Source organism: Dipodomys spectabilis, unplaced genomic scaffold, assembly GCF_019054845.1.
Source record: "Dipodomys spectabilis isolate Male_0828 unplaced genomic scaffold, ASM1905484v1 ptg000188l, whole genome shotgun sequence".
NCBI classification, from domain to species: Eukaryota; Metazoa; Chordata; class Mammalia; order Rodentia; family Heteromyidae; genus Dipodomys; species Dipodomys spectabilis.
Window position 1 is genome coordinate 2723961 of NW_024870865.1, and position 16826 is coordinate 2740786.

Genomic DNA, 16826 nt, shown 5'->3' on the forward strand with positions numbered 1-16826 from the left:
AGTGAGGTTACTGTATTAGACCCTATGCAGTTAAAATATGATTTCCTAGCCAAGTGCCAGTGGCCTGTAATCTAAGCTACTCAAGAGGCTGAGCCTTGGAAGATCTCAGATCAAAAGCAGCCTACACAGAAAGTTCACTAGACTTTATCACCCATTAGCCAGCAAAATGCTAGCTGGAGGCATGACTTGAGTGGTATAGTACCTGTCTAATATATAAGATCCCCCAACTTCAAACACCCTCTTCACCCCCCCCACCCCACTCTTCTCCAATAAAAAGATTTTGAAGGCCAGGTGCTGATGGCTCACGCCTGTAATCCTAGCTACTCAGGAAGCTGAGATCTGAGGATCATGGTTTGATACCAGCCTGGGCAGGAAAGTATGTCAGACTTTTTTTTTTTTTTAGTTGGTTGTGAGGAACTTAACTCTAGGCCTGAACTCTGTCCCTCAACTCTTCGGCTCAAGGCTAGTGCTCTACCACTTGACCCACAGCCCACTTTCAGGTTTTTCTGCTTATGTAGTGCTGAGGAATTGAACCCAGGGCCTCGAGCATGCAAGGCTAGCACTCTACCACTGAGCCACCTTCCCAGCCCATCAGACTCTTATCCCTAATTAACCACCAGAAAACTGGAAGTGGCACTGTGGCTCAGAGTGATAGAGTGCTAGCCTAGAGTGCTAGCATTCAAGCCCTGAGCTCAAGCCCCTGCTGATGACCAAAAACAAAAACAAAAACAAAAAAAAAGATTTTGAGGGAAAAATGGGGGGAGAGCAAGAGAAGGTATGACATTGTCTAAAAAGGAATGCACTCTTTATCTGACTTATGTAACTAACCCCTCTGTACATCACCTTTATAATAACAACAGAAAAAAAAAAAGATTTGTTAGAGCAAGTGTGGTAGCTCAGTGGTAAAACACTTGTTTGGTTTGTACAAGGCCTTATTTAATCCCCCCAAAAAAGATTGTGTGCGTGTGTGCATGTATGCGTGGGTGGGGGGGGGGGGGACTGAAGCCATCCCTAGCCTTTTTTTTTTTTCTTTTGCAGTACCAGAAATTGAACTCAGGGCCTTGTGCTCATCAGGCAGGTGCTCAAGAGCTAAATCCCCAGCCCTTTTTCTGTTGGTTATTTTCACAGTAGGTTCTTGCTATATGCCTGGCCCCCTACTGTGCTTTCCCCTGGCCTTGAGGATGTTTGATTTTCACCCCTGTACCACTGTGCTGCCCTGCTAGTTGGGATAACAGGAGTGTGCCATTGTGCCCAGCTTTTTATTATTGGTAAGATGGTGTCTTGAAGCTTTTTGCCCAGGCGGGCGTTGAATTGCTAGTCTATTGATCTGAGTCTTCTGAGTAGCTAGGTTTACCACCATAAACCACTGCAATAGCTTATATATTTGTTTTTGAGATAGGGTCTCAGTAGCATTGCTTAGTTGGCTTTGAACTCGCCATTCTCCTGCCTCTATCTCCTGAGTAGCTGGAGTCACAAGTGTGCACTTACAAAGGGAAAGAGAAGAAAAAAGTTTCTTTAAAAAACATAAAAATAAGCCAGGCACCCGTGGTTCACGCCTGTAATCCTAGCTACTCAGGAGGCTGAGATCTGAGGATCACGGTTCAAAGCCAGCCTGGGCAGGAAAGTCTGTGAGACTCTTATCTCCAATAAAGTACTAGAAAACCAGAAGTGGCCCTGTGGCTCAAGTGGTAGAGCACTTGCCTTGAGCTGAAGAGCTGAGGGACAGCACCCAAGCTCTGAGTTCAAGCCCCACGGCCAACCAAAAAAAAAAAACAAAACATGAAAATAATAAGGGGCTGGGAAGGTGGCTCAGTGGTAGATCGCTTGCCTTGCATGCATGAGGCCCTGGGTTCGATTCCTCAGCACCACATAAGCAGAAGAAAAAAAAAAATCAAGAAATCCTGCTTATGTTTCTTTCTAGGAAACCGGATTATCATGGGTAAAAACCATGTTTTTCGTTTTAACCATCCGGAGCAAGCACGGGCTGAGCGGGAGAAGACTCCCTCTGCTGAGACCCCCTCAGAACCTGTGGACTGGACGTTCGCTCAGAGAGAGCTTCTAGAAAAGCAAGGAATTGATATGAAACAGGAGATGGAAAAAAGGTAATGCACAGTAATTAGGCTGAAAACTGAAAACATGACTTAACAACAACATTAGCAGCATTCATGAGATGGCTCACTGTTGCACAATTTACAGCTTCTTTCTTGTGTGTTGTTTTGGTTCGTTTTCACCTGTAGGCTACAGGAAATGGAGATCCTGTACAAAAAGGAGAAGGAAGAAGCGGATCTTCTTTTGGAGCAGCAGAGGCTGGTAGGATTCTGTCCTGAACCTGCTCCCTATTAGGAAAGGGCAGTTGCTCCCACACCCTCCCTCCCTGTTCCACGGATGAGCTCTTCAGGCTCTCATTTGTATCTTGCACTGTTCTTTCATTTCCTCAAAGGAGGGAGGACTAACTTCTGTCTCCTAGCAGCCTTGGTTTGAAAAACTGTCCATAGAGGTACTATTTTGTGCCTTTTATTTCTTAGTCAGTTTTTTACTTCTATCACAACCAAGTGCTTTTTGAGGAAATAGGGCTATAGGGCTTTTATATACCTTTGCCTCTTCATAGTGATTTTTGAATTCACCTCAGTAGTGGTCCTTCTAATGATAGGAAGATTTGAATGGAATTTGGTGGGTGTTTGCCTTGGTTTTGTTTCTGATCACCTGATAGTACTAATTCTCTGCTCTTGGGCTGACTTGGGGATTGTTCTTGTGCTGGCAGATTTGGTGGGGTTTTTGTAAGATAAACTGTTTCTAAAAGTGGTGCTGCACAGTTGCATGTGTTAATCCTTTCTGTTCCCCTGCATGGAGTCTGAATTCTCAATGAGGCTCTCAGTGGCATGTGTGGTAACAGTGGAAACAGGGACTGCGTTCCCACCTCATACAGGAGACCAGAACTGGGAAACTCCCGTCTCTGAGAAAGGATTTAGTGAGCAGCTGGAAAGTCAATTTAGGGTCCAAGCAAATACTAATGTGTAGTAGCATTTTATAATGCTGCTTAATAAAAATTTGAGTTGTATAAATAAATAAATTGCTTTGTTAGTAGATTTTTCCCTTAAAACCAATCACTTTTGGTTAACAAAGCCCTGATTATAAAAAGTTCCTCAGAATTCATTTGGTATTTAAGGAAGAAGTATAACTTTGGTCACTGTGGATGCAGTAGAAAGGAAGTTCTCATTTTTTAAGATTCATGGCTATCTTTTAAGATAAAGGGATATTAGGGAGAAAGCTTAGATTCTGGCTTCTTTTGGGATAAAATATAGAGTGTAAACTTGCACAGCCATGCACTGGAGAAGAAAGGGACAGTTGCACAATGGACCATGAAAGCCAAGAACTGAAAGAGCAGAAGCAGCCTTTCCCAGGCAACTCAGGGCTCAGGCTTGGCAGTGGGTTAAGCCAGTTCACTTGTTCTCTTGGATGTTATATTAAAGCCCCCCCCCCCCTGCAAACTATGGATTATTAGGCCAAATCAAGTGTTTGAGTCAAGATAATGTCAGCTTTACAGATAGAATCATCCTAGAGGCTCACTTGGCATTACTTTCAATGAAAACGAAGATTTACCTACCATGTGATTAGGGCTTGACAGATTTGTTACACATGAAGGGACCTTTTATCTTAATGATGTAGTATGATCTAATAACATGCCTCTGACGATCATGAGAGATCAAAGAGGACAGGTATAATTAGGCTGTGTTTATTATTAAGAGTAATGCCTTGTATTTATATGGCACTTTATAATTTACAAAGAGCCTGACATCCCTTTTATTTGCTCCTCAAGACAACTCACTTTGGTAGGTGTGTTATGTAAGCAAATGTGTAATATTATCTGTAGTTTACAGCTGAGTAAACTAAGGCTAAAAAATGTCCCCTTGCCTTTCTTAAACCACTCGCCAGATTATGTACATGAGGCTTAAACTTGAGTCTTCGGACTTGTTTCAGCATTGTGTCCCTTGGAGCAGTGCTTTTCAGCCACCTGGTAGTCTTCTTAAAATGTAGCTGCTGACTAAGGAGGCCTTGGGTGGGAGCTGTGGTTTTGCATTGCTGGCAAACTCCTAGGTGATGCCAATGCCACCAGTCCTGGGACCACGCTGGAGTAGACATGCAAGAATAATGTTGCCTGGTGCAACATTGATGATCACTCTATGCCCCCAAATAAAACATTGACCAGCCAGGTGGGCTGCCTGCATACCTCTAATCTCATCTACTTAGAAGGCAGAGGATTGAAAGTTCAAGGCTATTCTGGGCAATTTAGAAAGACTTGTCTCAAAAAGAAATTCGTTTTTGAAGAGGGGCAAAAAATTTTTTGTTTCAATAAAAATAAAAGGAGGGGGCGGGTAGGTGGAAATGAAGATGTAGCTTAGTGGCTAAGTACTTGCCTAGCTACCTGAAGCCCTGAGTTTGATCTTTAGTACTGTCAAAAACAAAACAAACTAAAATAAAGTATATTTTTTAAAGAATGCAATGTCTTTGAGACATACTTAATTTCATACATACATGCACACAATCAGGTTCTGGTTATTTGTTCTCTATACCTGAAAGCAAACTAGGATTTCAGCAGTAACTCCTTGCTTTCCTCCCAAAAGTTTAGCATCAGCTGGGCATTGGTGGCTTATGCCTGTAATCCTATCTACTTATGAGTCTGAGATCTGAGAATATGGTTCGAAGTCAGCCCAGGCAGGAAAGTCTGTGAGACTCTTTTATCTCTAGTGAACTACTCAGAAAAAGTCAGAAGTGCCAGGCACCAATGGCTCACGCATGTAATCCTAGCTATTCAGGAGGCTGAGATCTGAGGATCACAGTTCATAGCCAGCCGGGGCAGGAAAGTCTATGAGATTCCTATCCCAATTAACCACCAGAAAACTGGAAGTGGCACTGTGGCTCAAGTGGTAGAATGCTCGCTTTGAGCTGAAGAGCTCAGGTACAGTGTCCCAGCCCAGAGTTCAAGCCCCACAACCAAAACAAAATTAAGGGGGAAAAAGATGTAAAGTTATTGATTATAAGGGAAAAACCTACTCAGGTTTGGTCACTTTACATGTCATTAACTGACTTGTTTTCATTCAATACCAATGCATAATGGCCCTCCTGAAAAAAATGAATGGTTAATTAGAGGTAAGAGTCTCATGGGGACTTTTCTGTGTTGGCTGAATCAGGATCCTTAGTTCTCAGCCTCTTGAGTAGTTAGGATTACAGGAGTGAGCCATCTCCTGGCTCAAATCTTTTTTTCTTTTTCTTTTTCTTTTTTTTTTTTTCTTGTGAGAGAGAACTGATACCTTACATGTGGACATATAAATTTTGCATACAGCATTTTACTTTTAAAACCAATCAGTTTTGGTTAACATAGCCTTGGTTATAAGAAGTCCCTTCAGGGGCTGGCTCAGTGGTAGAGCGCTTGCCTTGCATGCATGAGGCCCTGTGTTCAATTCCTCAGCACCACATAAGCAAAAAGAAAAAAACCGGAAGTGGCGCTGTGGCTCAAGTGGTAGAGTGCTAGCCTTGAGCTGAAGAGCTGAGGGACAGCGCCCAGGCCCAGAGTTCAGGCCCCACAACCGGACCCAAAAAAAAAAAGAAGTCCCTCCAAATTCATTTGAGATTTAAGAAAGAAGTATAACTTCGCTCCAAAGTTAGGACACTGTGAATGTAATATAGGAAGTTCCCATTTGTTAAGATTCATCACTGTCTTTTAAGAGAAAGGGACATTAGAGAGAAAGCTGAGATTCTGGCTTCCTCTTTTGGCATAAAATGTAGCATGTAAACAGCCATGCTCTGTGCTTTGGAGAAGAAAGGGGCAATTGCACAATAGACCATAAAAGCCAAAGACTGAAAGAGCAGAAGTAGCTTTTCCCAGGGCAACTCAGTTCTCAGCTTGGCAGTGGGTTAAACCAGTTCATTTTTTATCTTAGAAATTATAGCAAAAGGAAGTGGCGCTGTGGCTCAAATGGTAGAGTGCTCGCTTTGAGCTGAAGAGATGAGGGAGAACGCCCAGGCCCAGAGTTCAAGCCCCACGACCGACAAAAAAAAGAAAAAAAAAAAAGAAATTATAGCAAAGTATCATGGTCAGTTGGTGGTAGGATAGTTAATGCATTTGAACTATAAAGAGGATATTTTACAAGGTTAACTTGCAGTATTATAAAAAGAAAGGAAATTATAGCCACTTTATTTAGTTTGCATTCTTTTAGACTTAAGTACACTCCTATTTATAGTTTACTCTAGAATTTATTTTTTTTGGGGGAGAGGGGGGTCCAGTCGTGGGGCCTGTCCCTCAGCTCTTCAGCTCATTACTCTAGAATTTAAAAGTATACCTTTATTTTTCAAAAGCCTGATATTAAAGGAATGATTAATAATTTTAATATCCTGAATTTTTATCTTATTTTATCCCTTAGCAATTATAAGAAAGAAAAGAAACCAGCTAAGAAAAAAGTGATAGTTGTTTGGTGGGAAGCCTCAGAGTTTGAATTCTACAAACTCAAGTTTTGGTACACTTGTTTAAAAAGAAAGAAAGAAAACTATCAAGTCAAACATACCTTTATCTCATGTTATTAATGTCACCTTTTGTCACTTAAGATTAGACTAATTCTAATTTTTTTCTTTTGTGCCTCTGAGAATTGAGCCAAAGTCCTATCCTATGTCAGGAAAACACTCAGTGGAGCTACACCTCTAGTAGTCCCCATTTTGGCTCCTTCCTTCCCTCCATCCATCCCTTCTTTCTTCCTTTCCCCTTCTCTCCCTCCCTCCTTCTTTTTCTTATATTAGTTATAAGAAGTAAGGCTGTGGTGGGGTTGGAGCAGGTGTTAGAGTGGCAAGGACTTTGTTGTGACATTTCCACGTGTGTATATAGTGTATCCTAATCAACTTTGTCCCCTTTATCACGCTCCTTTATGCTTTTCCCCCTTTAAAACTATCCAACAGAGTTCATTGTTCTATTTTTACACATGCAGACTATGTCAACCATTTCATTCTCATTTACACGCTTTGTTATACTCCTCCTTCCTCCTAGTACCTGTCTCCTAATAGAGGCTATTTTACTTCCCAAGTGTGTGTGTGGGGGGGTAGGTGTATGTGCACGCGTGTGTGCGTGCACGAGTACGTGTACATGCATGTGCCAATCTTTGGGCTTGAACTCAGGGCCTGGACACTGTTCCTGAGATTTTTTTGCTGAAGGCAGTGCTCTACCACTTGGGCGACTGCTCTGCTTCCTGCTTTTTTGGTGCTTAAATGGAGATGAAAGTCTCAGGGACCTTGCTACCCCTGGCTGACATTTTAAACTGCAAAGTGGCTAGGATTACAGGCATGAGCCACCAGCACCTGACTCATTCATTCATTTTCTTTTTTAGTATTAATTGCATCCACTGGTTTCACTATAGTATTTCATGTGTACACATATTTTATTCAGAATAATTACATGATTGTTGCTCTATTGCTTTCTCTTCCCTCTCCTCCCAGACTGTGTCATGGATCTGCAGCTTTCACTGAGACTCCTTATACTGTCTTTATATTCAGTTGCAATGTATTTTGAAATTATTTACTCTTTTTTCATTTCTCCCCCTCATCCTCCTAAATAGTCCCATATTTAGAATCATGTACTATGTATGTGTGTATACAGGTATGTGCACACGTGTATGTGCATGTATAGATAGATATACATACCCATTTGGCTTTTTGAATCTAAAAAGAAAAAAAAGTATAGAACCATAAAGTTAGCTTTATCTGCTTTTTGTTGCTAAGTTTTTGGACAGAATTTATCAATGGGTTTCCTATTTACAGGCTAGTAGAAATAATAGAAATTAAGAGCAACATCTTTAAATTCAGAAGCCAAATTGTTAAAGATTTTTCATTTCCTAGAAAGTGACTATATGGACAGATCTTTGGTTTAGAAAGCAAAATACTATTACCAGTTTCAGTTCCTTTTCATGAACTACAAAAAACAACAACAACAGAAAAAACCGAAACCCTTCACTAGAGAGAATTTTGATGATTGCAGCCACTAGACTAACTTAAACTCCTCATCTAGTGAATATTTTCTCCCTCCACCTCTGTAACTTCTGTTTCCTGAATAGATATTCCTCCTAATGCACTTTGGAGTGTGGTAAAGTGATAGCAAGTGGTAAAGTGTAGCAAGCTAGCAAACTTGAGGCCCTGAATTCAAACCCCAGAGGGGGAAGAGATTCTTCCTAATCCTCTCACATGGAATTCTAAAGCCTGCACTGCCTTCTTGTGTTCCATGTTATCAAGATTTGCTTGTGAGCCACCAGCTGGACTACACAGGGAGTTTCTGGGTCCCATGGGTTACTTAGCAAGACCCTGTCTCAGATAAAGTAACAAAAAGATTTGTTTTTGTTACTTTAAAATTACTGGTTATGGGCTGGGAAGGTGGCTCAGTGGTAGATTGCTTGCCTCACATGCTTGAGGCCCTGGGTTTGATTCCTCAGCACCACATAAACAGAAAAAGGCAGAAGTGGTGCTGTGGCTCAAGTGGTAGAGTGCTAGCCTTGAGCTGAAGAGCTCAGAGACAGCGCCCAAGCCCAGAGTTCAAGCCCCATGACTGACAAAAATAAAAAAATAAAAAAATGACTGGTTATTATCTGTCTAGCCCTTGAAATTATTGCTAAGCCAGGCTGCTGATTCATTCATTCATTCATTCATTCATTTTTGGGTGTCAGTCCTGAGGCTTTGCTCAGGCTCCTTTGCTCAGGCTAGTGCTCTGCCACATGAGCCATAGCTTTACTTCTGGCTTTTTGGTGATTGATTGGAGATAAGAATCTCATGGACTTTCCTGCCCAGGCTGGCTTCAAACCACCCTCCTTAGCTCTCAGCCTCCTCAGTTAGCTAGGTTTTAAGCATTCTTTTTTTTTTTTTTTTAATACAAGGGAGGTTTCATTGTAGCATTTCCACACTTGTAAACAATATATCTGATCAGTCTTACTTGCTCTATCACTCACGCTCCTCCTCTACCCTCTTAATACAATTTCAGTAGATTTCATTGTTCTACAATATACATTCAAATAACTGCATCAACTATATTCATCCTTATCCATCCCCTTATACAGATCTTCCTCCTCCTACTGTTCCCTTCACCCTTTTAAAAAAAGATGCAGTGGTGCAAAAGCAGACATCTGGAAAGACAGAGTGGACTAATTTTACATAGCACAATATAATCTTGGCATTTCATGTGTTTATTGAAAGAGTTGTCAGTATAAGTGATATTCCTCAAATAGTTAGAATTTCCATGGGTTTTCTAGAGAGAAAAATGTAAGTTGTATTTATTAAAATATGCTGGTACTTAGGAAATTTTAAATTATATTTAATAGATATTTGCCTAGGCTTAATTTTTGTTCTGGTAATTGCTCAAATTTTTGTAGGTAAGATATTATTGGCAACAACAACAAAAATCCTCTATAAGGATGTTCTTAATGCTTCTTTGATCTCTGGGTTTAAAAAAAGATTTAATGTAAAAATGAAGTATATTAATTTTACATGACTAAAGAAAACAGCAAATCTGATATCTACTCCTAGGAAGGCTAGTTTCAGAACCCTCTGAACCCGACAGTAAAAGAATTTGGTTGATAAGAACCTCACATGTTCTGCTAATAGGGATTCTTGGCACTTTTAACATCATCCCTGTTGCTTCCTTTTCTATTTCTCTTCTAACTCTTTTTTTCTAGGGCTGCTCTTTTAGTAAAGCTAAACAAACTTGGCATCCTGCAGCCTTACTAACCTTTGTTAATCCGCCTGCCTGTCACATCTTTGTATGGCATCCGTGTTCACTCATGGGAACAGAGATTCTGGAAGGAGCAACAGCAATAACCAAGGCAAATGAGGGAAATGGCTGCATGGATTGTCTGCACGCGTGGGCATAGATTGTACTCCATTTTCTTGACATAGTGGAGGTTTTCTCTTACACTAACTTGTTAATTTCATATGAGGGAGAGTGAGAAACACTCTTTGTCAGCCCTTTTGAGAAATTTGGTTGTGTATTTCATCACATAAGCTAGAGAGCTGAAATTGGATTGGACATACCCAATGCACAAAGCTTTATATTACTTGTACCCTACATATGCATATGTCTTAATAGACTTGCATATCATTTAGTTTTTTTAATTTCAATTTTTTAGTTTAGGGCTTTAGTTTGTTTTGCTTTTAAATTTGGTTAAGGCTTTATTTTTCTTTTTTTCTTCGATTTGATTTTCCTTTTTTGCATTTTAATTTTGGTTATTTTGGGGCCATTTTTTTTTTTATTTTGTTTTCCCAAAGGACGCGGATTCTGATAGCGGGGACGATTCTGACAAGAGGTCATGTGAAGAGAGCTGGAAACTGATTACTTCTCTGAGAGAAAAACTACCTCCCAGCAAGTTACAAACCATTGTTAAAAAATGTGGCCTCCCCAGCAGTGGGAAGAAAAGAGAACCAATTAAAATGTATCAGATTCCTCAAAGAAGGCGCCTGAGTAAAGATTCCAAGTGGGTGACAATCTCAGATCTTAAAATTCAGGCTGTTAAAGAGATTTGCTATGAGGTGGCTCTCAATGATTTTAGGCACAGTCGGCAGGAGATTGAAGCCTTGGCAATTGTTAAGATGAAAGAGCTTTGTGCCATGTATGGGAAAAAAGATCCCAATGAGAGGGACTCTTGGAGGGCAGTGGCCAGAGATGTCTGGGATACTGTTGGTGTCGGAGATGAGAGGATTGAAGATGTGATGGCCAGTGGTAAAGGTGGGACAGATGTGGATGACCTCAAGGTTCACATAGACAAGTTGGAAGATATTTTGCAAGAAGTCAAAAAGCAAAACAACATGAAAGATGAGGAGATCAAAGTCTTAAGAAGTAAAATGGTCAAAATGGAGAAAATCTTACCACTGATTGGATCTCAGGAACAGAAAAGCCAAGGAAATCACAAACCCAAGGAGTCTGTGGGTGCTGGTGTTAATTGCACCCCTGAGAATGATGGAATTAAAGGAGAAAGCGGAGAACTTGGCAAAGAAGAACGGGTGTCCCAGCTGATGAATGGGGACCCAGCGTTCAGACGCGGGCGTCTGCGATGGATGAGGCAAGAGCAAATTCGATTTAAGAACCTGCAACAGCAGGAAATAACGAAGCAGCTCCGGCGACAGAACGCACCTCATAGGTTCATCCCTCCTGAGAACCGGAAACCCCGTTTCCCCTTCAAGAGCAACCCTAAGCACAGAAACTCTTGGAGTCCTGGGACTCATATCATCATAACAGAAGATGAAGTTATCGAGCTTAGAATTCCAAAAGATGAAGAGGGAAGAAAAGCTAGTAAAGATGAGAGCCAAGAGAAAGGGAGTAGAGCGGCTTCTAAGGATCCCCTGTTAGCACGGGGCTCTCCGGGAACAAGAAGTCTAGAGCACATCCAAGTTAGCAAGCAGCCTATTAACAATCCACAACAGCCACCTCAGCTACGTTGGAGAAGCAATTCTCTCAACAGTGGCCAACCGAAAAGTGGGCGCTGCCAGACCTCTGCCTCCTCCGAATCATTAAACTCCCACGGTGGTCACTCCACTGCTGACCTGCAGACTTTCCAGGCAAAGCGCCACATTCACCAGCACCGGCAGTCTTACTGTAATTATAACACTGGAGGGCAGTTGGAGGGCGATGCAGCTAATTCCTGTCACAAACAGACTGACAAGCCTAACCCTGGGAGCCAGTTTGTGACACCTCCGAGGATGAGGCGGCAGTTCTCGGCACCCAACCTCAAAGCTGGGCGCGAAACCACAGTATAAATAAATTACTGGGCAAACTTGAAATCGCAGAGGAGAGACTAGGCAATGTTAATGCTAGCTCACAATTTAGGTTGGTTTTACCCCTTTTGCCTTAGAACTTCTGGTATTTGCATTATGATTTTAGTGCTGTGTTCCTATAAACATGAACTGGTTTTATATGGTTAACAAAACGTAAAACACTGGTAAACATTTTACTTTATATACCGTCAATGGATAGTTTCTGGAATTTTGGATAAAGCATTGAGACCTCCTTTATTTTTCTGAGACTTTCTCCCTTCCGTGGTGCCTAGATAATTAATACACTTACACCAACTTGTTTTGGTGTAAGTTTATATTTTTAACAGTGCCTGTAAATTGATCTGATATCCAGAAAGACCTCCCTCTTAGTTCATGCTGACTTCTGAAAAGGGGAATTTGATATGTAAAAGTAAATGTCTGTTCTCCATAAATGGTGGGGAATAAAACTAAATGGAACTTGGTTTAAAAGTGTTAACATGCACTGGAGGCATAGCTCAGTGTGGAACACCTGCCTAGCAAGGGGAGGCCCCGAGTTCAAACCCTAGTACTGCCAAAAAAACCCCCGAAAAACAAAACAAAAATCATGCAACCATGTAGACACAGCTTTGGACATTATATCCATATCCAGGTCTGGTCTTTTAAGTATATTGAAAATTTCATAATCACAAACTAAATTTCTTCAGACAGCTTTTGTAATACACAGCTTTGCGTCTTCAATAGAACATCATCTTTTCCCATTTTTATAGAGAACTGATTCAGTAAAGTTTTTTTTGATGTGTTAAATGATGTATAAAATTTGCCATAATTCTACAGTCTTCAAATTGGCACTGTGTCTTTCTGTTTGTAATTTGTATTTTGAAGTTTAATGTATTATTTTACAGACAACACACAGCCCCCCCCCAAAAAAATGAACTATTCATTAAATTGTGCCAAATACAAATAGCCACAAGAAATATGAGTTCTTTGAACAGTACAAATGAGTTTGTAAGATCATTGGGTGGAAGAAGGAAAGATATGGGAGAAAGACTACAGCATATGTCTCTTATCTGCTTTTTTTCTGCAATAGTTGATGAGATAATGAAAGTTAATTTTTGCTTGGTTCTGAAATAAAAGAGATGATATACAGTAAACTATTCTGTGGGCAGCTGTAGTAATGCTCATAGATAAGCAAGAAAAAAGAAGTCCTGATGAACATTTATTGTATCTATACCTCATTTTACCATGCTGTGGTCTGTTTGCCTTCACTGGAGAATCTACAAAAACAGATGGATTTTAATGGAAAGAAAGTGTGATTTCCACATTCTTCTTCATCTCTTGCACTTGTCAGAAACTTTTCTACGAAGCAGTGTGAAGAGCCAGAAATTGCCTGACTTCATAGTGTCGAAGATTTCCTGAGTCGCATTAAGTCATCTTTCAAACACTTGTCTTCCAAATGGTGTGAAAAATTGCAGCCAAGATAGAAATTTAGCACTCAAGGAAGCCGTCTGGATTGTGCCTTTTTTTCTTCTTATGTGTGTGGGCACTATGTTTTGTTAGAACACATTATTTTAAATAATTTCTTTTCCTTCTAAGAAACTGCTTCCTTAATGCACCGAAAGTTGCTTTCAACTAACGTTTTTTTCCTCTTTAAAAAAAAAAAAAGCGAATAGTACTTTGGAGGGGATATTTTTGCTTTCAGAGCAAGAACAGTTCTAGTCTTGAACAGGGTTTTGATGGCATATTAGATGTGATTGATTGCTGCTGCAGTGTGTCGCCTTCATTGATACAACAGTCTCTAGTGCCATTTGTTTGCGTGTACTTGGTAGTCTATTCAGCTTAGTCACTGCAGTGCATCTATGTAAACCCACAGTTGGCCTTCTTTATTCTGCATTAGATATAATTATGCCGACTTTTCCTTTCTTGGCAAAAAAAACATTTTCTAATATTATAAATAATAATTGCATAGCTTTTAACTCTGTAGTAAAAACATGAGTCCCTTTCCCTAACTTGAAATAACCTATATTTTCATATTGGGGTGACTTTTTAGTCTTAGTATGGACAGGTGCTTCCTTTTCCCACCAAATAGTGGGAGTAAGTTAGCCATCCACTGGTGATCCAAGTGACACTAGAATGAAGAAATGAGAATATTCTGGAATATTTTCACATATGAATACACTGCAGTCAGAACAGTGCCTGTAGTGATATCTCAAAGAAGAGATTTGGGTGTGTGCCTCATCTGTTGATCTAGGTCTATGTATCCTTATAGTGCTGAAAAGTTTAGAAATCTGAAGGAGCCCTTAATTTCATAGATGGCCAGGAAAAAAAGAAAGGTTTGCTTGACTGCTATAGATGTCCCTTCATGTATTTCAGAACAAGTACTTACTTTAGGAATTAACTTTGTATGAATACAAAATTGTTTCATTGTATCCCTCACTGAACGAGTGCCATCTCTGTGAGCCCATTTGCTTTGATTTTTCTATCTTTGTTGAGATTCAGTCTCACTGTGTTGCCCAAACTGGTCTTTGCTCTAGTATCCTTCTCCCCCAGCTTCCTGAATAACTGGGATTATAGGCATGCACCAATGTGTGGGCTTGTTTTTTTGATCTGATAGGATCTCTCCCTGAGCCTAAATTCCACAAGACCAAAGAGAAATGGTCATCATTAAGGCACTCTTCTATTATTGAAATATTTCAAGGTGTTACCATAGTGAGATGAAGCACTTATGCTAATGAGATTATATAGTGACTGTTATAGTGGGGGAACAGAGAAGAGTCCTAGTTAATTTGTGTAGTTTTGTAATCCAAAATGGTATTCCATGGAGAGTTAGTCATTATCTGGTAAGTCTAAAACCAAAGGGTGTTTCCTTTACGCTTGCTTCCAATTATTTCTAGTACTGTTTCTCCTTTCTCTAGTGATGTAATGAATGAGAATTGTTTATTACATTGAAGTGACTTGAGGTGACCTTTTGTGCTTTAGGTGTAGTCTGATACTAAAAAACAAAACACTGTGCATTTTTAAGTGCTATTACACCGTAGGAAGTTACATGGGCTTCCCACAGTCTGAACAGTCTGAACCCCAGTGCCTTACTCTGGTTGTTGATAGACTTGCCTTAATAATTTGAGCAAAAGACTGGGAGATGGGAAGCTGCCTGTGGTGTACTGGTGGAGAAAGCCTCCTTTGGCGGAATGCAAAGCAAGCCTGGGTTCTGTACTGTCAGAGCCAAATTGTTGTAAGCTCTTTTCGTAAATGTCCGGTTTATGTCATCTTTTCCAGATTTTAAGGCCTGTCTTAGTACACTTAGTTTGGACCACTTTAGGTTATGAATTGTATTGGTTTTCCTTCTATTATTACTGTAAAAAGAAGTTGTGAATCTTCTTGTTGACAAACTGTGGATTTTCCCTCAATTCCCTAAAACAATGCTTGAAGATTGTCCTGAGTGTCAGATCTGCCTTTTCAGGGAAGGGAAAGTTAGTTTGTACTGTGGAAAATAAAGTCCTCATTCAATAAAAGTCGAAATTGTCTTGTAAGAGTATGATTTCTGTGTGTGGAAGGAGGGAAAAGGGAAATGAGGTAATGCTAATTAAACTGGTCTTGACTTTATTGCATTTTTGTCTGAAGATGGCTGTATACCATTTCTTAAAAAATACTTCCACGTGCTTATTTTGATAATTTTGAAGCATTTACATTTGCTGCCCTTTTCTTTAACAAAATCCCAGTCTGGTTGTGTAGCTCAGTGGTTGAGCACTCGTCTAACAAGGCTTCGGAACTTACCCACCACTCAACACCACTACCACCACCCCCCCCCAGAAAAGGATGTATGAATGAATACATAGGACCTTTAGCTATATTTATGCTATGTTTCTACTTTATGCTATATTTTTCTTCAGTCTTTTCATATAACATGAATATTTCTTCCTGGTTTCTTTGAGTTTAAGCTGGTTTTTTTTTTTTTTTTTCATTACATAGTTATGATTTGAAGCGCTTTTAAATGAAATGGCTAGACCTCCCTTCATACAGGTAGAAGTGAGAGGTTTTGGACGCTTTAAGTAATGGTGTGTCTTTTCTACCCTTTAATCTCTGCTTTTTTTTCCAGCCAAATTATCAGTGGTGACTAGAGAGAAGACTGAACAAAGCAGAATATTTTTCTTAGAGTAAACTGTTAAGACTTTTTGAAACTCTGAAACTGCTATTTATTTGTTTTTAATTGAAATGCAGCACATTCACTGCAGAGTAGGGTATCTCATTAGGGTTTTGGTGTGCGTGCGTGCGTGCGTGTGTGTGTGTGTGTGTGTGGGTACGCATTCCTGGAGCTTGAAATCGGAGCATGGGCACTGTGAGCTTTTTTTATTCAAGGCTAGTGCACTACCACTTGGGCCATACTTTCCTACCTAGGCTGGCTTCAACCCTAGATCCTCAGATCACAGCTTCTCTCTCTTTTTTTTTTTGGTTGTTGTTGTTGTTTGTGGGAGTTGAACTCTGGGCTTGGGCGCTGTCCCTCCGCTCTTCAGCTCAAAGCAAGTGCCCTACCATTTGAGCCACAGCACCACTTCTGGTTTTCTAGTGGTTAATTGGAGATAATAGTCTCATGGTTTTTCCTGCCCAGGCTGGCTTTGAACTGCGATCCTCAGATCTCAGCCTCCCGAGTAGCTAGAATTACAGGCGTGAGCCACCATTGTCCAAATGATTTTGAACTCTTTCATAGTGCAGATTCTCTGACCTTTTGTTCTTTGGGTATGCCAGGTTTGTTACAACCTCACAATTCTTGTACATACCTTTAATTGTAATCCTTTCCCATCATACTTCTCTTCCACATGTGAGCTCCTTTCTTCCACCTCTAGCTCATCCTATGTTGACTACCACTGTTTTAGTAATGATAACCTGCAATTATCCTCTCTGTGTACTTGTCTGTTTCTCCTACTAGGATGTGAATGCACCTAGAATAAGCGTCTTGTTTACTGCGCCAGCCATCTATATATGTAGAATGGGAGAATGGTTCTCACACTGTAATCAGAGTCCCCTGGGGGATTATGTGAGAACTCAGACTCTGGGCTGACCCT

The 16826-nt window shown here is 40.4% G+C and overlaps 1 protein-coding gene across 3 annotated transcripts in view; it reads left to right on the plus strand.

Annotated features, from left to right (window-relative positions):
- Window positions 1-16826, plus strand: part of Kif1b (kinesin family member 1B) — a 152246-nt gene that overhangs the window by 75710 nt on the left and 59710 nt on the right. For 2 of the 3 annotated variants that reach the window (XM_042695678.1, XM_042695675.1), the window contains exons 19-20: window positions 1922-2102; window positions 2238-2310. In XM_042695678.1, coding sequence (XP_042551612.1) covers window positions 1922-2102; window positions 2238-2310 — 254 coding nt within the window. Of the gene's footprint in view, window positions 1-1921; window positions 2103-2237; window positions 2311-10287; window positions 15297-16826 lie in introns of those variants that run through there. The other variant, XM_042695676.1, reaches the window with a different exon arrangement.